The 24,562-nt window shown below is 38.5% G+C and overlaps 1 protein-coding gene across 1 annotated transcript in view; it reads right to left on the minus strand.

Moving 5' to 3' along the window:
- The window catches only part of LOC136863963 (ubiquitin carboxyl-terminal hydrolase MINDY-3 homolog), a 323,174-nt gene that overhangs the window by 254,947 nt on the left and 43,665 nt on the right, over positions 1 to 24,562 (minus strand). The window contains exon 3 of the mRNA XM_067140422.2: positions 5,254 to 5,489. Coding sequence (XP_066996523.2) covers positions 5,254 to 5,489 — 236 coding nt within the window. The remainder of the gene's footprint in view (positions 1 to 5,253; positions 5,490 to 24,562) is intronic.

The raw sequence follows: 24,562 nt of genomic DNA on the forward strand, positions 1-24,562 counted from the left end.
TCTCCTGTTTATAATTTATATGCAAGCTCACAGCCTCACGCCCCCAACCGCACAGCCAACTCGCCCGGTAACCTTTTCTTGAACGCGTACATGTACCCAACGTGAAAAATTGCGATTTGGCACGGCCTTTCTTTTCAAGATTAGATATGGTGGAAGTTTTCTTCCATCTGCAGTAATTGCAAGCATGGTGGCGCATCGTTGTGTTTCTGCACCCGATATCTTGATGTTAATACACTTAAAGTTCCTTTCTCTTACGAAGTTGTATTCCTTGGCATGTCAAAAAATATTGGTGTTTAATCTGCATTGTTAATGTTATGATAAATACAAATGGTGGCACCGCTGCCTAATTTGATAGCAATGAAATTCAATAACTTTTTCATGTGATCACCAGACAGCATTTGATAAGAGAATTATTCTCCTTTGCAGTAAAATATTAGTGTGCTTCATCCACCTGCATAACCAACAATGGCTTGCTTTAAAATCTGCTCTGTATATTACTCTCTGCTGCAATTGCACAGGCATGAAATTGAAATATTTCATGCGATACCCTAATTTCACTATTTCTTAATCCTTCAAAGTACAGTAAGAGATCATTATCTATCATAGGATATTTTCCATGCTTTGGACCTCTGAAAGATCACATACGTTTCTTGGTATTGTGCACAGACTCTTTCTGCTTTCTCCAGTAGTGAACATTTGCCTTCAAGATGGAAAATGTTTGCTCCGTAGCGCAGCAGCACAGTTGCTATTCTCCTCTACTTAATTTATACTATTATATTTGACTGTATAGTTGTTATTCTTCTCCACGACAGCTGATGAACTGTAACACCAGTACTTAGCACACTAAGGGCCAGTATTATAATAGAGGTTTAAACTGTTGATTCAGTTTAAACTTCGGTTTATCTGTTAGTCGTGTATTATAAAACTTAATCTTAAGTTTAACTAGAGGTTAATTTTACTGCCACTCATCTATCATTTCAACTGAAGTTTAAGAATACATAACCTTAGAACATGGCAGAACATATGGATCTTGAAAATATTTTTGAGGTGTTTGAAGAAATACTAACCTATGACGAAGAAGTGGTTCAAATTATTGAACGACCACGGGCACTACTCGTTTTCCGAGCAAGGGGACGTCACTTTCATATATGGAATTAAAAATAGTTTTTAAATAGGTTTAGGCTTACAAAACAGACTGTCATAACCCTATTTCAGCAAATTGGTGCTAGAATAAAACATGCAACGAAAAGGTTAGAATGTAAAAATGACTTTTGAAACTGTTTAAACGTCAAAAGTGTAAATTTTAGAAAATAAAGTAACTTGCTTCTATTTCAGAAATCATGCTGTAGTACCCCTCAGTCAGCTACTAATAGCATTGCGGTTTTATACCTCCTGTAGTATGTTTATTAAAATGGGATATTTTGGAGGAATTCATAAGGCCACTGTTTCACGGATTATATAAATATTTCCGTACTAATTGCACAAGCAATTCTATTTCGTTACAAGTAAAATTATGACAACGCTCATTGCTTCTATCCGCCATTTTACCTACAAGAAGTAAACAAAACATTACAAACAGTCATCTTTTCTTGCAAGTCACTGCTACCAAGATCGTATATTTCCTTGTTTACCTCAGTTTAACTTAGGCCGGCCATTATAAGACTCACCATCGGTTTAAACTCAAGTTACAGTTTAACTCAATCTTCAGTTTAAACCCTCATTATAATACCGGCCCTAAGACAATTACTGTGTGCTACTTCCTAACATAAGTTTATGATACTGTTTCTTAACACACCACTTCACAGAATGGATTAGAGCATGTATCTGCAATAACAGTCTGCAAGCCTTGTACAAGCTTACTGTAAAAACTGAACAACTTATGTCAAAGACCAGGCACTGGGATTGGAATGCAGCTTTGGCAAAGGTCCGACTAGCAGAGGGTGACTTTACTGCCTGCAGCGCTTGGGCTAAGATGCGGAGTACGGTTTGAGGCGGCGACAACGATAGAAACAAAATAAAAATCCTAATAATTACTAACAAAAATGGGGATGCTAAAATTACGTAGGCAAATACGATACGTGCCCACAATGACAAGACGTCTGAGCTGGATCATGTCATGGATGTACCCAACTACAGTAAGGTTAAGGTTAAAGGAAGAGTCCCACCTTCTAATACTTTTAGTTTTTTTAATAGGTAGCTAATGTGATTACAAACATACTCCAGCTGAAAGTCTAGTTGATTGACTAAAAGAATAGAACATGTTTCCTTCCTCTGATTTGGAACATCTTCAGCTAAGAACATATAGTAAGATACAAAAAATGGCACATATGGATAAAAAACACTTATGATGATTCTAAAACTGTTCCTTCGTATTGAGTTAAAAAACACTCAATAAGTCCATATTCAAATTCGTAATGAAGTCTGTGTACATGAGTGATCATACGAGTTGATCTTTTCTTCAAAATACTGGAGATGCTGCTATTGCTGTTCCATACAAACTCTAAATAACTTGAGGTAGACAATGGACTTAAATTTAAAATGCAATGACCACGGGAAACTCGAGAAGAAACCGAAGTTGAAGTTAATTCTTGAATAAAAAGTTTTTGAGATGTTGTAAGGAGTCTATCAGCCACTCAGTCAGCTGATGGCGTAAAGAAAGCAAGCATAGCGGGAACGGCCGTCAGCTGAATGAGTGGCCAGGAGACTCCCTACAACACCTCAAAAACTTTTTATCCAAGAATTAACTTCAACTTTGTTTCCTTCTCAAAGGAGTTTCTGCCGGTCATTATATTTTAAATTTTAAGTCTATTGTTAACCTTAAGTTGTTTAGAGATTTTATTGAACAGCAATAACAGCATCTCCAGTATTTTGAAAAAAAGATCAACTCGTATGATCACTCATGTACATAGACTTTATTACGAATTTGAATATCGACCTATTGAGTGTTTCTTAACTTAATACGAAGGAACATTTTTAACATCATCATAAGTGTTTTTTATCCATATGTGCCAATTTTTGTATCTTACTGTACGTTTTTAGCTGAAAATGTTCCAAACCATAGGAACAAAACATGCACTATTCTTTTAGTCAATCAACTAGATTTTAAGCTGGAATATGTTTGTAATCACACAAACTAGCTATTAAAAAAACAAGGTATTGGAAGGTGGGACTCTGACCTTAACCTTAGTTGAGTTAATGCCAATACGGGACAAAAATGATATAAGTTGATGGATGTACAGAAGTGAAGAGTGATAGCACGTTTCTTACAGTTTGGATAGGCATATATCCTATTCTTACGTGTACATGCAACCACCAGTTCTCTAGAGCCCACGCCCCACTCCCTACCCCCTCCCCATCAGGTATTTCCTGGAAGGTACGAGTGAGTGGGAAATGAATGGCCAGCCAGAGGGAATGTGACAGCCTCTGCTTCTATCATTCCTTTCATCTGATGTCTACGTGGATTTTCTGGAAGACAAGACTAAAACGTTCCTATTCCAGACGCAAACCAAAGGTACTGGAACTTTACCAGCAGCTACATGAAAGTAGGCTGGCTGCAAACAGAGGTAGTGTTGATAGAGTGCTGTCGTTGCTTAGTGGTACGCGTTGTGTTGCTGAGTTATATGTGTCAAGTACTTCGATGTGTGAAGCAGTCACATGGATTGATTGTGCAAATTACCAGACATGTCTGGAAAGGAGCGAAGCATACAGTCATCATGATAGCCAACTCTTGTGTGTTCCAACCTGTCTGCATTGGAGCTGAAAGTGACTGGTGCATGTGAAGCCAAGCAAAATGAGAGAACTGTCAATCAAGATTACAGAAAGATTGGCTGTTGCATGTTTATACCAACCAACCAGAGACCTGCAGCAACGACAAAAGGCTCTTGTAAATAGCCACAAATTAGTGAAGTGCTGTCATCCATTCTCAAGTATAATTGTGTATGTGTGTGTGTACTGATTGGGTCATCCTGGATTAAATTAGTACAAGCAAGCAAGCAAGCAAGCAAGCAAGCTCCTTCCTCCCTCCCTTCCTCATAATCTGCAGGCCTTTGGGCTGAGCAGCGGTCGCTTGGTAGGCTATGGCCCTTCGGAGATGTTGTACCATGGGGTTTGGTTTGGTCTGGTAATATGGATCATCATGAAACTTTTATCGTATGAGATTCTCCCACCGACTCAAACCACACAAAATAAGCAATACAGTTGTTACCTAGTGTAGTCTAGAATTGTTGTTCTTATATGATATAAAGTTATCCTCTCCATTATTCATAATAACTTTAGTGCTCTTCAATACTGCTGTTAACATCCTCCAATGCTTTGGAAAGAAATTGATCACCATGCTCAACAACTTGCCTGGGCCTTCAAATCTAGCACATATCCAATCATAACTTTATAGACCTTGCATCCTCATGCTCAATAATGTTAAATGTCTCGTGTTTCTCTAACCATCCCCAGTCTAAGAAAGATCCTGGAGTGACAGAATTTTGCCCTGAAAAGGGTTCTTTAATACATTGTCCATAAATTAATAAATTTCATACAATCCTGTCAGAATTTAATGCCACATTCTTGAGCACAACATCTGAGATCCTAACCGGCTCCACCAACTAAGCCAGCAAGTCGTAGTCCAATCACACGAACATCAGCCACCATGTATTTCCTTATAATATCCCCTACTCATAAATGAATTTAAAATAGAAGCAAATAAAATTTCCTCACACAAAAACTGCTACAAAAATGTTGGAGTTGCTTCGTCCAAGTGTGAAAGTGTAGATTAAGTAAATGTTCCATTTTACCTATGTGAAGAACATTATAAAAAATTGAAATCATAATCTTTTAAATTTCAATGACTTTAGAGCATGTATGAAGAATTCAACAGTGCATCAAGAACTGAGAGCAAAGGCATGTAGTGAGGAGATGGAAATTGTAACAGACTATTATATTCTAAAAATGAAAGTTACAAATTATAAAATTAACTTTAAAAAAACTTCAAGCACAGCAGGGTTTTCAAAGAAAATCTAAACAAACAGGAACGGCATGGACAAAGGATAGAAAGAAACACCGTGAACCAATGCGGGAGTACTGGGTAAAAGTTAAACCCCAAAAAAAGGCAACAGTTGCTATGACGTAGTCCATAGCTGGCCAACATTGATCAATGAATAACACAGAAGTTATGATAAATATTCACAGTGGATAGATATTGAGACCAGTGAAAATTTAGCATTATAAAAATAGAACTGTAAGGAACAATGAATATCTTACCTTAAATGTGCATGGAAATATTCAGTATCAACTCGCTGTTGATTTACGGTGTTTTCTATGTACTCTGTTGAAGAACGTTCGGAAGTTGTTACTGTGTGAACCAAGCTGCTTGATGTAGAATGCTTTGAATCGGATAAATGCACTAATCGATATCTTCCCCCATTGTACTTGCTAGCTTGGGTCAAAATATCACAAACTGCCTTCACAAGTAACTCATTACACTGTTCTGCATCAGCCTGTTACATACAAAACTTAAAATTAAAAACTGCACAAACAAAAAATCTCTAGCCTTAGTTCAATATAGCAAAACATTAAAATATGAAAACAGACAAGTGAAACAATTTCAAGATATTAATACATAATCATTCATTCAACCTTAGACTGGGAATTAATCATCAATGATCTTCATTTAGGAATGTCGCCCAGGTGGCAAATTCCCTGTCAAATGTTAATTCTTAAATTTAAATTTCCTTCAATGTTTTCAAAGAACTTGGAAATTTATTGAACATTTTCCTTGTTTTATATCTTTTATTTCTTTACAATCTGCTTTATGTTGCACCGACACAGATAGGTCTTATGGTGATGATGGGATAGAATAGGCCTAGGAGTGTGAAGGAAGTGGCCGTGACTTTAATCAATGTACAGCCCCAACATTTGCCTTGTGTGAAAATGGGAAATCACGGAAAACCAATTTCAGGGCTGCCAACAATGGGATTCAAACCCACTATCTCCTGGATGAAAGCTAACAGCTGTGCGCCCCTAACCGCATGGTCAACTCGCCTGGTATAAATTATTCTAATCCCTTACTCCTCATCGTAAAAATGAATACTAGACCCAATCTGTCCCCTTGAATTCAACTTTATCTTCATACGAGCAAGATACTCGTGTTTCGCTATGGTATTATAATGAAATTTATAATCGAATGCTTAAAGTTTTATATATCATCCGCCGAAATTTGCGATCTGACTCGTTTTTTGAGAGATTACGGCAAAGTTCCTCCTATTTTTGAATCTTTCTTTCCAGCAATCGATTTCGTACTTCGCGGGCTAGGTCCAGGTATTCCACCTGGTCAGTTGGGTCCCTAAATTTTTGCCATCTTTTCCTAAAAGCATTTTTAATATGGATCAAATCCTTGAGGAGATCCAGTGTGGTGTCGTCTTGGGTGCCTTGGCGGTACTGAACCCGCGGCTGGACTGCAATCGTAGTCATTACCCGGCCAGGAGCCGTTTCCAGCGTGATCCGCACATTTTGACGATGGCCCAGAACAATATTATTATTATTGATGTTCTGGACCCCACAGCAAGATGCAAGACTGCTACTTGGCGGTAAATTACATCTGCTGCCAATGTCATTGCTGACAATGTGACCAGCACCATCGTTGCATGTAGGCAAGTGCGCGAGATTTCTGGCGACACGAATGATATACTTCCATGCATTATTGACCTTATTATACAGGAGAACAATTGCACGGTCAATATCATTCCTATCGTTTATTTCAAATGTGTTTAAATTTTTATTTATATGCCAGGAGAATCTATTGTAATCTAGCTTTATGTTCTCCAAAGGAAAAGATGGCTCTTGAAAACGAACCCAGGAAAGATTAAAAATGAACAGTTTATGATCAGAATAAGTACATTATGAACAGTAAAATCTATTGGTCTCAACTCTTTTTTCACCCCAGAGCACTTAAGTTGATTTACCCCCCCCCCCCCCCCCCCCCCAACGAGAAGGCGTGTTTCATTCTGTTTAAAGGAGATTCCAAATACCAATGTTCACGTCTGTTACCTTCAGTTCTGAGATATAATTATCGAAATTAAAAAAATTCACTTTTTCACTTCCTTTGAAATTTTTAATTTTATAGCAGATTCCAAATACCAATTTTCACGTCTGCAAAATCTTTCGTTTCTGAGACAATAGTATCAACACACAAATAATTCAACTAATTTTTCAATTCCCTCCCCCCCCCCCCATACTATAGGTGGATTTCCAAAAACAAAAAATATGTATTTCTTTATTTTGAAAGGGGATTTCAAATACCAAATTTCACATCTGTAACATATTCAGCTTTTGAGATATCAGTATCTTAATTAAAATAATTCAACCCCATTTTCAGTCACTTTTACCCCTCCACCCAAGTGGTTTTTCAGAAAACAAAAAATACATGTTTATTTATTTTTCATAGAGATAAAAATACTATTTTTCAATTCAGTAACATGTTAAGCTTTTGGGATATACTATAGAAATGGTCATTTTAAAATTTCACCCCGTTTTAGTTGCCCTTATATGGAGTTTCGAAAAACAAATCACTTGTGTTTCTTTACTTTTACAGGAGATTCAAAATACCAATTTTTACGTCTGTAACATTTTACATTTCTGAGATATACTGTAGATACAGTCTTTCTAAAATTTCACCCCAATTTGTCACTCCTGTTTAACCCCCATTAATTGGATTTTCCAAAAAAAAAAAAGTACGCGTTTCTTTATTTTCAAACGAGATTCCAAATACCAATTTTCAGGTCTGTAATATCTTCTGTTTGTGAGATATAAGTATCCTCATTATGGCATTAAACCCCTTTTTCACCCTTCCTATTGGGATTGTCCAAAAACAAAAACAAAATACGTGTTTCTTTATTTTTAAAGGAGGTTCTAAATACCAATTTTTACATCTGTAAACTTCAAAAGTTTTGAGATATAGATACACTCATTTTAAAATTTCACCCCCCTTTACACACCCTTAGCGGAGGAATATCCAAAAATCCTCCCTTAGCGAGCACCTACATTGTACTATAAATGTATCTTAAAAATTTCATTTCATTATGTCCAGTAGTTTTGCCTCGGCGGTGATGAATCAGTCAGTGAGTCAGGACATGTTATTTTATATATATAGATTATGATCTCTCTCACTTTTAAGGGTTCAACACATGCTTATTCATCTACTAACGTCATTCATTCCAGGTAGTCTCTCCATTGACAGCTCAAAGCGTATCAATTATTGCATGTTATAAATCTTAACAAGTCAGCAGAAAGGAATCTTGTTTTTTTTTTTGTGATAATGCATTCTCACAAAACAAGAATAGTATCTCTTTTGTTATTTAGATCAGCTATGTGTTAAGAGGATTTTTGATAAAATAACAATAGTGTACCCTGTACCAGGACACAGTATGATGCCTACCGATTCAGATTTTGGAGCAATCGAGCGATATAAAAAGAAGTCTGAAACAGTTTAGGGTCCTGAAAAGTATGTGAAAATGGTAAAGGAGTGTAAGAAGAAGAACCCCTTTGATGTTGTGTTTGTGCAAAAATCCCTCACAGGTAGTTCTGAAGATCCTAGGAAAGAGGAAAGAGTCATTTCTGTCCTACACTATCAGGAAATGTACAGGGGCATATTAAAGCCCAGTTTGCCAGGTATATCGAAATGTCGTCGGGTCGTTTTCCAAGCGGGGGAAAGATGCAATTATCTGAAGAGACCAACAGAACAGGCTTTAAGGAGGTGTCACTGTATAGATATGGTGTATCTAAGAATAGCCTGCTGAATTCGAGACCCAAGCAGAAGTACAGAACGTACTTGCCATTGAAGGAGGGAAAGGTGAAGGACTTAAAACACATGCTCCAGTATGTGCCAGTAAGTGACAGATTGTTTTATAGCGGTGTGTTTCAAACTACTGACTCCAGTCTTGATAGTTCTGATGAAATGGGTGATGTGGATGAGTACGAGTGACATCTGAAGCCCAAAAATTAACAGGAAAACATTATACAAACCAAAAAATCACTAAGTCCATGAGTGTATTTTGCATTTTATAAACTATATTTCACTACTAATAAGAGCTTTTAGTTATTTTAAATAATAGCTGATATGTATATTTCCATATAATAGAAAATTGGATTACAGAAGTGAAAAATATAGATTCTGTGTAAGTTTGAAACTTTGTATTTCATTTCCTGAAAAGTTGAAAAAACGGACTTAGGGATTTTATTTACTGGACCCTCCAATTTAAACGTTTTTGGAATGGGAAGAGGGAGTGTAAGTATGTATAACTCGAGGGAAAGAGGTGGTCGTGTATGTGTGGGGAGGGGCCTCCCTGTGTTTCTACATGTTGAGATTTAGGGGCATCTAACATAATTTACATAGAAATATTGAAAAATTATAGTTATAAGGCAAAAACGTTAATTTTTCTGCTATTTTTTATAATTTGAGAAATGTGTTGCATCTTTGAACCACTGTATCCTGGTAACTACTGGGTAAAAAATAATTTTGACCAGTGAAATTTGAAGGATATTTTATGCTTTTCAACCTTGTAAATAGGTGTATTCCACTAAAAACACATGGTTTAGAAGTTAAAAGTGAAAACATGAAAAGGGCTGAAAATTTTGAGGTTTCTCGGCTTTCAACCCCCAAGTTATTTAACGGATCCTCGAAGTTGAAAACTCAGATTCTACTCCACAGAGTACCCACAAACAACATATCAAAATTTCATTAACTTCTGAGTACTTTCCAGGTAGAAAGTATGTGCCTACTGGACTAGCTGGTTCCGTCACTTTCTGATTCAGATGTCCTTCCCATATTAATGTATTCACTATGTGTTGGTCCGGCTTTCTGTCATTCTCATTCCCTGCCCAGTTTACACTTTATAAATTGAGGTCACCTGCTACAACAACATTCCTTTCTGTGTCATTCCCCACACAGCTGACTATCCCATCAAATAATTAGCATCAGCATCAACGCCAGCCTTGCCGGGTCTCTACACCCCAAAAACATCAAGTCGCCTATTACTTTTTTGGAGATAAGTCTTACACTTAGAATTTTATGTTTCGCAGCCTTAACATTTTCACAGCTTACAAATTTTTCTTTCACCAGTACGTATACTCCTATCATTCCTAACCTGTCCTAGAAGAGTTATATCGAGGTGGGTACATTCAGGGAAACAGGGTTGACTAAGGAGCAGTGATGACAGTATAGGAAGCAGGAAGTCAAATAAGAATGACAAAATTGTTAGTGGTTTCCCATTTTCATGCCGGGCAGGTGCTGGGGCTGTGCCTTAATTGGGGCCACGGTCGCTTCCTTCCCACTCCTAGCCCTTTCCTGTCCCATCGTCGCCATAAGACCTATCTGTGTCGGTGCGACGTAAAACAACTAGCAAAAAAAAAAAAAAAAATTGTTAGTGTTAAACTGAAGAAGTACTGCAAAGAAAGGAATATAACTAAGTATTAAATTACTTTTTTTTTTTTGCTAGGGGCTTTACGTCGCACCGACACAGATAGGTCTTATGGCGACGATGGGATGGGAAAGGCCTAGGAGTTGGAAGGAAGCGGCCGTGGCCTTAATTAAGGTACAGCCCCAGCATTTGCCTGGTGTGAAAATGGGAAACCACGGAAAACCATCTTCAGGGCTGCCGATAGTGGGATTCGAACCTACTATCTCCCGGATGCAAGCTCACAGCCGCGCGCCTCTACAATTGAATTACTTAATATATATTAATATAAGAAGGTCGATCAAATATAAACAAGATTTTTGTTCCTGAACATCAACAGTTGGTAGGACTGGCACCGCGCTTCTGCTATGCTTAGGCGGGACCATTAAGAGTGGGGAGAGTGTGCTGTTAGATATTTCCCACCATTTCGTCAGTAACGCTCACGATGTCAGAGCAACAAGTGTAACCCTCCACTGTACAACGCATAATTATATAAAATTTCTTGCTTGTGAAGAAGTTATAGCGGCGGAAATTTGCCAGAGATTGACTGCAGAGTTCGGTAATCAAACATCGTCAAGGACGCGTGTGTTTGCCTGGCATAAAAAGTTCAAGGAAGGACAAGAACGTGTAGAATATCAGCAACACAATCGCCGTCCTAGGACCAGCATTACAGGCAAAAACATTTGTGCGTTAAAGACATTATTGACGATGATCAACGTGCATGAGTGACGCGAAATCAGCGCTGCTTACTACTGCGAGTTGAACAAGGCGAGTGTTGCATATCGCCACAAAAGACAAGACCAACCGATTCGAAAGGTCATCCTCCTCCACGACAATGCGCGCTCCCATACTGCAGCTCTAACTATCTCCAAGCTACAGAAAATGCACTGAACTTCACTTGGTCGTCGTCCTTACAGCCCGGACTTATCGCCCTGCAATTTACATTTATTCAGACCGCTTACAGAATCTCTAGGAGAGCGGAGCAACGATTTGAAGACGACAAGAGTGTGGAAGACATTGCGCACAACTGGCAGGTGACACGACCCTGTTATTTTTATGATAAGGGCATTAAAAAGCTGCCCATAAGCAGGGACAAATGCATTTTCAACGCAAGAAACTATGTGGAAAAATAAATTGTAATTACCTTGTATTTTAAAACAAATGTATTTAAATTTAAAAAACGTTTATATTTGATCCCCCTTCACATATTTACCAGTAAGACATTAAATAAAACAAAATCATAATAAATTCCTGTCATATTCTCAAAATTACATAACTAAATGATCCAACTTTGTGACTATGTTTGAACATAAACGTTTAATCAACTGCAGCCATCAACAAGCAATGTAACATTTATAAATTCAGGAACACAATTATTATAAACATTATCAAGAAAGAATTTGCATAACAAAGAATATATATATATATATATATATTTTTTTTTTTACAAGTTATTTTACATAGCACTGACACAGATAGGTCTTATGGTGACGATTGGACAGTAAAAGGTTAGGAGTGGGAAGGAAGCAGCCATGACCATAATTAAGGTACAGCCCTAACATTTGTCTGGTGTTATAATGGGAAACCATGACAAACCATCTTCAGAGCGCCAACAGTGGGGTCCAAACCCACTATCTCCCGAATACTGGATACTGGCCACACTTAAGCGCCTGCAGTTATCTAACTCGGTAAGAATATTTCTGTATAGTTTAAACTCACTGTATTATTTTTATTATTGTAGTACATGGTAATATTTCATATAAACTTGAATGTTTATTAATAATAATGTTATTGGCTTTACGTCCCACACACTACTTTTACGGTTTTCGGAGATGCCGAGGTGCCGGAATTTAGTCCTGCATGAGTTCTTTTATGTGCCAGTAAATCTACCGACATGAGGCTGATGTATTTGAACACCTTCAAATACCACCGGACTGAGCCAGGACCAAACCTGCAAAGTTAGGGTCAGGATACGAGCACCTCAACCGTCTGAGCCACTCAGCATTTACTAAAGAATTTGTGCACAAAATTAGTACAGCATAATTTAAATAAACTACACGACTTACTATTTTCACAGACATAAATATTTATTTAGTCCATCATTGTTACATATTCAAGTAAAGTAAACTCGTGTCCTCATCCTGAGGTGGTGCAGCTCTTTTTAGGCACACCCCCATGGGAGGTGAGCTGCACGTACCATTCCAACCACATACCAGCCCTCCTGCCATTCTTAAATTTCTGGCAGTACCGGGAATCGAACCCGGGCCCCCGAGGACGGCAGCTAATAACACTAACCGTTACGCTACGGAGGCGGACATTGTTACATATTTACTTTAGCATATTTGTGACTAATTCCTCATTTCAAAAAGTTTTTTTTTTTTTTTTTTTTTTTTTCCCCCCCAAGTGGCCTAGAAATTAGCTACTTTGTTTCTCTTTTACTTATCAATTTGCTTGTAATGAATAAAAATAAATTTAAAAATCCCAAGGATCTTACAATTAAAGACTATCGGCTAATTCTGTACTTATGATCGCACAGAAATTCAATCTAGATCAGGCACGTCAAGGCCACGAGCTGACTGATGGGTATGAGTGCATGAGAAACAGCTGTCGTGAGCACAAGCCCAGGAAGTTATCAGATAGTGATAGTATCGACAGGTGTACATTACATGTCCATAATTACGCTACTCCGTGCAATACATGCATACAGGGTCTCCCATACAAACTCAAACCGAACGCACTGTGTTTGCACTCTATGCTACGGCAGCTGCTTCAACCGATATTATGTTGTGCGCATCTGCCCTGCTTTAAGTGTGTATACAATCTTATATGAAATCTGACATAAAAGATGCTGAAGGTCTCATCCGTCCTGTGTTATACAGACACTGTACCTGGTCATGGGATATAAACTTCATGGTTTTGATCTGTATTGAATTGTGGTCACAATAATAATTAAACTTATGTCATAATGGTCCAGATTTTCAATACTTATTATGCAATGTCCTCTCCTGCGAACCATGTGACCTTGCTGCGGTGGGGAGGCTTGCGTGTCCCAATGAAGCAGATAGCTTACTGCAGGTGCAACCACATCGGATGGGTATCTGTTGAGAGACCAGACTAAGGAATAGGTATACCGTGTGAGTTGGCCGTGCGGTAAGGAGCGCGCAGCTGTGAGCTCGCATCCGGGAGATAGTGCGTTCGAACCCCACTGTCGGCAGCCCTGAAGAAGGTTTTCCATGGTTTCCCATTTTCACACCAGGCAAATGCTGGGGCTGTACCTTAATTAAGGCCATGGCCGCTTCCTTCCCATTCCTAGGCCTTTCCTGCCCCATGGTCTCCATAAGACCTATCTGTGTCGGTGCGAAGTAAAGCAAAATAGCAAAAAAAAAAAAAAGAAAAAAAAAGAAAAAAAGAATGGTTCATCGAAAGGGGGGTAGCAGCCTTTCGGAAGTTGCATGGGCGGCAGTCTGGATGATTGACTGATATGGCCTTGTAATAATACTCAACATGGCCTAGCTGTGTTGATACTGCTACACGGCTGAAAGCAACGGGGAAACTACAGCCGTAACTAACTCCCGAGGACATGCAGCTCTCTCTGTATGAATGATGTACTGATAATGGCTTCCTCCCGGGTAAAATATTCCGGAGGTAAACTAGTCCCCCATTCGGATCTCCGGGTCAGGACTACACGAGAGGGGGCGATCATCTGGAAGATGGATACTGACATTCTGCGAGTCGGAGCGTGAAATGTTAGAAGTTTGAATCGTTGTGGTAGATTAGAGAATCTGAAAAGGGAGATGGATTGACTAAAGTTAGATGTAGTTGGTATAAGTGAAGTACGTTGGCAGGAAGAACAGGATTTTTGGTCAGGCAACTACCGAATTATTAACACAAAATCAAACAGGGGAAATGCAGGAGTTGGTTTAATAACGAATAAGAAAATAGGGCAGTGGGTAAGCTACTACGACCAGCATAGTGAAAGAATTATTGTCGTCAAGATAGACACCAAACCAATGCCCACCACAATAGTGCAAGACTAAATGCCTACTAGCTCAGCGGATGATGGGGAAATCAAAAGAACATATGAGCAGAGAGAAGATTTAATACAATATGTAAAGGGTGACGAGAATCTAATTGTGATGGAAGACTGGAACGCAGTGTTAGGCCAAGGAAGAGAAGGTAATACAGTAGGAGAAATCGGATTGGGGCAAAGGAATGAAAGAGGAAGTCGGCTGGCTGAATTTTATACTGATCATAATTTAGTCCTTGCCAATACTTGGTTCAAACACCACAAACGACGGCTTTATACGTGGACGAGACCTGGAGACACTGGAAGGTATCAAATAGACTTCGTTATGATAGGGCAGAGATTCAGAAACCAGGTGTTGGATTGCAAAACTTTCCCAGGAGCAGACATGGACTCTGACTACAACTTGTTGGTCATGAAATGCCACCTGAAGCTGAAGAAATTGAAGAAAGGAAAGAATGCAAAAAGATAGGATCTAGACAAGTTGAAAAAAAGAGTGTGAGGGATTCTTTCAAGGAACATGTTGCAAAAGGACTAAATGAAAAGGCTGAAGGAAACACAATAGAGGCAGAGTGGATAGTCATGAAACATGAAGTCAGCAGGGCTGCTGAGGAAATGTTAGGAAGGAAGAAAACATCAACTAAGAATCAGTGGATAACTCAGGAGATAGTAGACCAGATTGATGAACGGCGAAAACATGCGAATGCTAGAAATGAAGTGGGCAGAAAAGAATACAGGCGATTAAAGAATGAAGTGGATAGAAAGTGCAAGGTAGCTAAGGAAGAATGGCTGAAGGAGAAGTGCAAAGATGTCGAAGGTTGTATGGTCCTAGGAAAGGTAGATGCTGCATACAGGAAAATCAAGGAAACCTTTGGAGAAAGGAAATCTAGCTGTATGAATATTAAGAGCTCAGATCGAAAGCCACTTCTAGGGAAAGAAGACAAAGCAGAAAGATGGCAGGAACATATCCAACAGTTGTATCAAGGTAAAGATTGAGATGATTTGGGTCTGGAACAAGAAAAGGCTGTTGAAGCTGATGAAATGGGAAAACCAATTTTGAAGTAAGAGTTTGAAAGAGCTATGAGAGATCTAAATAGGAACAAAGCACCTGGAATTGATGACATTCCCTCTGAATGACTGACCGTCTTAGGAGAAACCAGCATGGCAAGGTTATTCCGTCTAGTATGTAAGATGTATGAGACAGTAGAAGTCCCATCCGATTTTTGGCAGAATGTTGTTATACCTATTCCCAAGAAAGCCGGCGCCACAGGTCTGAAAACTATCGCACCATTAGTTCAGTATCTCATGCCTGCAAAATTTTAACACGTATTATTTACAAAAGAATGGAAAAACAAGTTGAAGCTGAGTTGGGAGAAGATCAATTTAGCTTGAGAAGAAATGTAGGAAATCGTGAAGCAATCCTGACTTTACGTCTGATCTTAGAGGATCAAATCAAGAAGGTCAAGCCCACATACATGGCATTCGTAGATCTAGAAAAGGCATTCGATAATGTTGATTGGACCAAGCTATTTAAGATTCTGAAGGTGATTGGGATCAGATACCGAGAACGAAGAATTATCTACAACCTGTATAAAAATCAGTCTGCAGGGCTTTGAAAAAGAAGCAGCAATCCAGAAAGGAGTGAGGCAAGGTTGCAGTTTGTACCCCCTCTTTTTCAATGTTTCAAAGAGGAATTTGGAAAGGGAATCACAATCCAAGGAGAGGAAATCAAAACCTTGAGCTTTGCCGATGATATTGTTATTTTATCTGAGACTGCAGAAGATCTTGAGAAGCTGCTGAATGGTATGGAAGAAGTCTTGAGTAAGGAGTACAAGATGAAAATAAACAAGTCCAAAACAAAAGTAATGGAGTGCAGTCGAACGAAGGCAGGTGATGCAGGAAATATTAAATTAGGAAATGAAGTCTTAAAGGAAGTAAATGATTGTTACTTGGGTAGTAAAATAACTAACGATGGCAGAAGTAAGGAGGACATAAAATGCAGATTAGCACAAGCAAGGAAGAGCTTTCTTAGGAAAAGAAATTTGCTCACTTCAAACATTGATATAGGAATTAGAAAGATGTTTTTGAAGAGTTTAGTGTGGAGCGTGGCATTGTATGGAAGTGAAACATGGATGATAACTAGCTCAGAAAGAAAGAGAATAGAAGTTTTTGATATGTGGTGTTACAGAAGAATGCTGAAGGTGAGATTGATAGATTGAATCACAAATGAAGAGATACTGAATTGAATTGGCGAGAGGAGATTGATTTGGCTAAATTTGATGAGAAGAAGATAGGACACATCTTAAGACACCCAGGACTTATTCAGTTGGTTTTTGAAGGAAGTGTATGTGGTAAGAACGTTCGGGGTAGACCAAGGTATGAATATGACAAGCAGATTAGAGCAGATGTAGGATGCAGTAGTTACGTAGAAATGAAAAGGTTAGCACATGATAGGGTGGCATGGAGCGCTGCATCAAACCAGTCTATGGACTGATGACTCAAACAACAATTATGCAATGTTTACATTACATTTCTAATATAGGAACTAGTTTCGGCCTTGACTGTCCATCATCAGCCTTAATGCAAAACTGTACAAACACGTCCAATAACTAAAACAAATGTACAAACACACACAAACGACATTAAAAATTGTTAAAAACATCTGGGATGAACTATGTGCACAACATTAAAATATGACAAATTTAAATCAAGCTCTGAAATTCTTCGATGCGTTTGCATCATGTTAAAATGTTCCGTTACAGCTTGTTGTTTAAATATCATGAAAATGCTGAAGAGTTCCTCTGTTGGACATTGACAATGGTTGAATCAAGGACGGCACACAAAGATATAGTTAAATAACTGGCACATTCTTAATTTGTAGCTGGTAGACATTTGCCTCTCTCTCTCCTTCAGTTCAGTAATTTTGTCTATCATTTATTCAGGTTAACTTCATGGACACTGCATTGAATTGCAAATGTCTACCAGGTAAAAATTAAGAACGTGCCAGTTATTTAACCATATCTTCATGTGGCGTCCTTGATTCAACCATTGACAATGTTCAACAGAGGAACTAATGTAACATTTTAACATGATGCAACGCATGTAATAATTTGAGAGCCTGATTTTAATTTCATCATATTTTACACATTCTGCACATAGTTCATCCCAGATGTTTTTAACACTTTTTAATATCATTTGTGCGTGTTTGTAAATTTGCTTTGTTATATTGGATGTGTTTGTACAGTTTTGCATTAAGGCTGATGATGGCCAGCCAAGGCCAAAATTAGTTCCTAGATTAGAAATGTAATGTAAACATTGCAAAATATACTATTGAAAAGGTGGAGCATTATGACATAAGTTTAATTATTATTGTCATTGTATCTGGTAACCACATTCCGGCAGACGAGAGTGAGTACTGCCACTGTAAGTTTCCGATTTCATTCGTAATTTTTCTTTCAGTTCCTCCAATGTGCAAGAATTTGTTCAATATACTTTTTCTTTCAGTTTACCCCACAAGTAAAAATTGCACACTGTTAGATCTGGAGAATGGAACGGAAATAGACCAGCAATGATCACTCTGTCTGCAAACACGAGATTATATGAAGGGAAACTTCTGCTGTATGAGCAGGGGCTAAATCTCGTTGAAACCACCCATACGAATTTTCATCTTCCGTTAACTGATGGAAGAATGGCATCAAAATGTAGCACATCAAACACTATCATAATGAGGGACTTCATAAACAGCATTAGGATTTTCCGCACACCAAAAGCAAGAGTTATTACTTTTCACATGACCATTAAGAAGAAATCAGAATCTTTACATACAAAAATGCGGAGTTGCAATGATAACTTTCTCACCATGTTAACAGCTGATATTAAGACTGGTGACTCATACTTGCCAGGTCGAATACATGCAGACTGCTTGCAAGGTCAAGAACTATGCGCGCACCTCCCATACATCAGGTGCCATAGCCTAGAGTACAAACACCGAGTGTTCGGTCTGGGTTTATATAAGAGACCCTGTATTGTATATTATTTCATATAAGGACACACATAGTTAAATGAGTTCAACACAGCGTTTACATAACAGGTGCAAAAGAATATGCTTTGTAATCACTGTGTAGCAGGAAAATAAATAATAATTTTAAAGGTTATAAGCAACAGAGAAGAAAATAAAAGGCATATTTTAGGGATTTAACATACTCAACCCTCCTAAGAACCCTTTTGAAGCAAAACAATGCCTTATTACTGTGCCATTACGCTTTTGTAGCAGAACATGTTAAAAAACATAAGCAAAGGAAAATAGGCTATGGTAAAAGTAGCATCTCATAATAATAATAATAATAATAATAATAATAATAATAATAATAATAATAATAATAATAATAATAATAATGTTATTGGCTTATGCTCAAATATCACCGGACTGAGCCAGGATCGAACCTGTCAAGTTGGGGTGAGAAGACCAGCACCTCAACAGTCTGAGCCAATCAGCCCGGCAGCATCTCTTCAAGCAACCATGTTGATACAAAAGTATACAAATACAAAAACACACCAACCAATTACTGTGTCAGTCGTTACGCCAAAGCCGGTTTAGCTGTACGATTTCACATGTCGCACAATCTGTATAACTTACAACTTTTTTTTCAGCAATTATTCACACGCTGTTCGGTTGGACACACTTTGTGCAGGCAAGTCTCCTAAGTGATTGTGGGTGAGAGTCTGATAATCAAGATGGGAACCTAGTATTGTTCAAGTTCAATTGGAAAAAAAAATTCTCACACCTATAATTGCTTCCGAACATTGCTATTATTTCTCCCGCAAATATTAGAAAACGAGATGGGTACAACTGTTGATAAAACTCACTAAACACCTGCTCTCAGTACTGCTCTTTGAGCCTTATGTCGCACTGAAGATTTATGAGTTCTAGCTGTAAGCTGGGTGGTGCATCCTCTGGCTGTACTTGAAATGGTACGCTGAACAGTCGCAGCTTCTGTCAAATACCGCTGTGGTCTTAAAATCTATTATGAATCTCACCTTGAAACTCATCTTGAAGACAAACTTATTTCTTTAGTTCAGTATCAAAGTTCAGATATCCTACACACTCAAAATGGTAGAGAACTGCTCTTCTAATTTGGTTCTTCCATAAGGTTAGCTTCAAATGAAATCTCCCTACGGCAGCGTACATATCAGTTGTTAGATCGTAATTCGCTTGCAACTGTTGATTTAATTTGCTTAGGTGTGTTAAAATGTCTGCCAAGGCCGAAATCCATTTTTGGGTCACGAATCTGAAGAATGTTATTGCATTTTGTAATCAAGAAATCCAAGATATGCTACCACAACTCAAAATATCTTACCACGGTTTTCCCCCCTGCTTAACCACCGTACTTTGGGATAATGTGGTATATAGCTGTGCTCGCTGTCGATCAAGTCCATGTAGTCTTTCAAATGGTGATGGTGTTAATCCCTGAGCTCTAATATAATTCACAGTTTTCATAAGTGTTCATTACATGGCAAATTTTGAGCAATTTTGAATTAAACAGCAAACGGTCATAACAGAACGAGTGTAGTCCGACTGTAAATTTGGCCTTGGTCGACCAATTAAAACCGATTTTGCACCATCACAGCTGGACCACCATCTGTCACCACAGATAGGTAATTATACCAACACAAACCCATTCTTTCGGCAGACTGAAAAACAGCACTAAATGTGTCGTCTAGTTGTTCAGAGAAATTAGGTCAAAGAACTGTTCAGTTACTTGTAGTGAACTGTCAACTCCATGAACTAAAATAACCAACTGTGCAATGTCCACAGTGTCTGTACTTTCATTGATTGCAACTGATAAAGCTGTAAAATTCTTACAGATATTCTCAAGCTGCACCCTGGTGTCTACTGCAAGCTCATCAATTCTTGCAGGTGATATGTTTCTTGACATACTTAATGATTTGCAGTTATTTCTCTAAGTAGGAGAAAAAAATCTGCACTGTGGTAACTATAAAGTCTTTAATGAACTCATTATCCGTGAATGGGTGGCTTCCCAGTGCAATTCTATGGGCAAGTTCATAGCCAGCCTTCAGGATGTTGTGGTATCTAGCATTCTCGGAATTCTCGCCCTGTGATATAAAGAATACAGACATCAGTTATATGCAAGCTATTTGCAGTATCCTGCACACTTCAACTCCAAGTACTGGATTTTCCATCAAAAAGGAACCTATTTCTATTCATAAACTCACTGACTGAATACCATTTGATAATTCGGCTATTAAGGCATTCCTGTTTTCTCCTGTGATACCCTTGTAATCACGAGAATGATACACTTCATAATGCCTCTGGACATTAAACTTCTTACATATGATATGTTTTTTACATACAAGGCACTGTGCTTCTCCATCATGATCACGGCTTAAATAAAGGGATAACCATTCCTCGTTGTATTTGGAATATGTCTTTCGTTTACAATCTATTCTTCCACTCGACATGTTTTAACCATTACTTGTAGGCCTACACCAGAACAAGTAATTGGAATATGTCGTCGGCAGGCGTGCACACTGCACAGCCCTGAGTCAGCAACGTGGGGGAAGTACAAGCCGAGTGAGGGGAAGAGACATGCGCTTTAGTGTTGGCTACTGGGTGTATGATTCGAAGCAGTGTATCGATTCATTCAATTGTCCGAGTGAATCAATTCACAGGAACGGCGAGCTCAAAGCAAACGATTCAGCTGACTCGCAGCAGACAGTCTGAATGGCGCACTCATTGATCAGTGAGACATAACACATACACACACGGTTCATTATCGGTACACTGGACTTTTTTTTTTTTTTTAAGGTACAATCAAAGGTTCAACCTTTACAATACTAAAAAAAAATTTCATTTAATTAGCAATTAACAAATGTTGGGACATTTGACTGTACCTTAAAAAAGTATACTAACGACAATACGGGTTTTGCAATAAAATTAATTTTATGCAACACCGGACATTGGCGGGGAGCCGAACATCCGCTGCAGCGAAACACAGAGCCATAGCACACTGAAGGAATTGTACACTATAACGGCCTCTCAAGCTCAACACATTTGAAAATAATACCCACTTTCATTCACTGTCCCCTTCTTACAAGGAAGTTTAAATAATAGATGGATTTATTTGCAGTGTTAAAAAGGTAGTCAAAACATAATTCCAAAGTAACTAGCTAGTAAGTAGGTAGGCTATTAGGTTATTACTCTTATTAGTTCAATGAATCAGTATTATAATTTAGTTGACATTCAACAATTCAACTCAGCTCTCTAGCCTACCCTATGACTATAAGTCATGCTCATGATCACTGAAAATTGTCTGTTTTATATTCAGAAAAACCACTCGGTATTCTCTCAGTTCGTATGATGCACCATTGCACAATAATTTTAATCATCAAATTACGAGATCACCAGTGTACGTAGACAGTGAGTAAGTAAGTCGGTTGATACAAGAGCTTAAATAAAAAGATGTTGTATCAGAAAACCAGAGGGCCACTGTACATCTCAGGTAGCCTATACAAAATATGATTTAAAAAATCCTCTGCTGACAGAATAAGACATATTTTCAAAGGCGACCGAGCGAGTTGGTCATGCGGTTAGGGTCGTGTAGCTATGAGTTTGCATTCGGGGGATGGTGGGTTCGAATCCTATCACTGGCAGCTGTTAAGATGTTTTTCCGTGGTTTCCCATTTTCACACCAGGCAATGCTGGTGCTGAACCTTCATTAAGATGATGGCCGCTTCTTTCCCATTCCTAGCCCTTTCCTATCCCATCGTCGCCAATAGACCTATCTGTGTCAGTGCGACGTGAAGCAACTTATTTCATTTATATTTAATATGTAGGCTACTTATTGTGAACACAGGTACTTTACATCTAAAGTAAAGTGACTTTCAGACAACTGCGGAAAACCAAAAGTTAGAATATAAAATTTGAGTTATGACATTTGTTATTCCTATTATTATTATTATATAATCATAGAGAAAGAACACCGGAAGAACCTTGTAGATGTAACAGCCATGCCTGAAGAAGCATTTGGTGGAGATCATAGAGTTGTGATAGAAAAATTGAAAGTTGGTAAGATTGAAAAACCCCAATTAAGAAGAGAGAAAAGAATTAAAGTATGGAAGTTGAAGGAGGAAAGCATACAAGAAGAATTTCAAAGGGAAATAATACCCTTGGTACCCAGGACAGAGGTGGGGAATGTTGAAGAGGAATGGAAAAGATTTAAGGAAGCACTGGTTGGATGTGCAGAAAAGGTGTGTGGTAGAACATCAGGAAATGTGAAAGACAAAGAAACACACTGGTGGAATGATAGGGTAAAGATTAAAGTGAAGGAAAAGAAAATGGCATGGAAAGCATGGAAAACATCTAAGACTGAAGAAAGTAGAAGAAAATATGTGGAGGCAAAGAATTTGGCCAAGAAAGTAGTGGAGGAAGAAAAGAGGAAAAGCTGGGCCTTATTCACACAGACATTGAGAGATGATGATATAGATGTTGATTCCCATAGGGTATCTGAAATATTTGTCCTGAATGAGTAAATTTATAATACCAATATAAATGGTCCGTTATTGGACATTATAAATTTTCCAGCTAACTCATTCTTGGTTGCCAGCGTTTCGCCCTCGTGTGCTAGGGTGGGCTCATCAGTTGGTACCTAGCACACCTACCAATACGCTGGCTAGTGCATACCGTGGAGGCCACTGCGTAGGCTAACTGGAGCCACCGGCAGTGCCAATGCACCAAGAGACTTTGTCTCATTATCAAAAATTGATGCCTGCTTGGCCATCAGATGATATAGATGTTGATTCCCATAGGGTATCTGAAATATTTGTCCTGAATGAGTAAATTTATAATACCAATATAAATGGTCCGTTATTGGACATTATAAATTTTCCAGCTAACTCATTCTTGGTTGCCAGCGTTTCGCCCTCGTGTGCTAGGGTGGGCTCATCAGTTGGTACCTAGCACACCTACCAATACGCTGGCTAGTGCATACCGTGGAGGCCACTGCGTAGGCTAACTGGAGCCACCGGCAGTGCCAACCAACCAAGAATGAGAATGAGTTAGCTGGAAAATTTATAATGTCCAATAACGGACCATTTATATTGGTATTATAAATTTACTCATTCAGGACAAATATTTCAGATACCCTATGGGAATCAACATCTATATCATCTGATGGCCAAGCAGGCATCAATTTTTGATAATGAGACAAAGTCTCTTGGTGCATTGGCACTGCCGGTGGCTCCAGTTAGCCTACGCAGTGGCCTCCACGGTATGCACTAGCCAGCGTATTGGTAGGTGTGCTAGGTACCAACTGATGAGCCCACCCTAGCACACGAGGGCGAAACGCTGGCAACCAAGAATGAGTTAGCTGGAAAATTTATAGTGTCCCATAACGGACCATTTATATTGGTATTATTGAGAGATGATACGCAGGGCAGCAAGAAATTACTGTATGGTATCTTAAGAACCAAAAAGAGAGATCAAGTAAACACCAGATTTGTGAAGGATGAAGGTGGCATAATTTTAACAAAGCCAGAAGAAATAAATAGATGGAGAGAGTATTTTCAGAAGCTGCTGAACATAAGAACGGATGACAGTCATTCAATGGACGACCAGGAAAGGCAATTAGTTAACGAAGAAATGGATAAAGAAATTACAATGAATGAAATTGAAATGGCAGTAAGAAAGATGAAGAATGGAAAAACTGGTGGAATAGATGAAATTTCAGTGGAGATGATAAAGGCAGCTGGAGCTGTAGGCCTGCAGTGGACGTATCGGGATCTCAGAAATGTCTGGGAGAATAAGGAGGTCCCTGAGGATTGGCAAAAAGGAATAATCATCCCAATTTTCAAGAAAGGTGATAAAGTTTTGAAGAACTACAGGGGAATTACTCTAATATCCCATGTTGCTAAGATAATGGAAAGGATACTGGAAAGTAGAATAAGGTTGAGGGTTGAGAAGCAGATACAGGAAAATCAGTTTGGTTCCAGAAGTGGAAGGTCAACAATAGAACCCATTTGCATTATGAGACAACTAATGGAAAAGCATTGGGAGTACGGGAATGATATGGTGATGACA

This window comes from Anabrus simplex, chromosome 2 (assembly GCF_040414725.1).
Source record: "Anabrus simplex isolate iqAnaSimp1 chromosome 2, ASM4041472v1, whole genome shotgun sequence".
In the NCBI taxonomy this organism is placed as follows: Eukaryota; Metazoa; Arthropoda; class Insecta; order Orthoptera; family Tettigoniidae; genus Anabrus; species Anabrus simplex.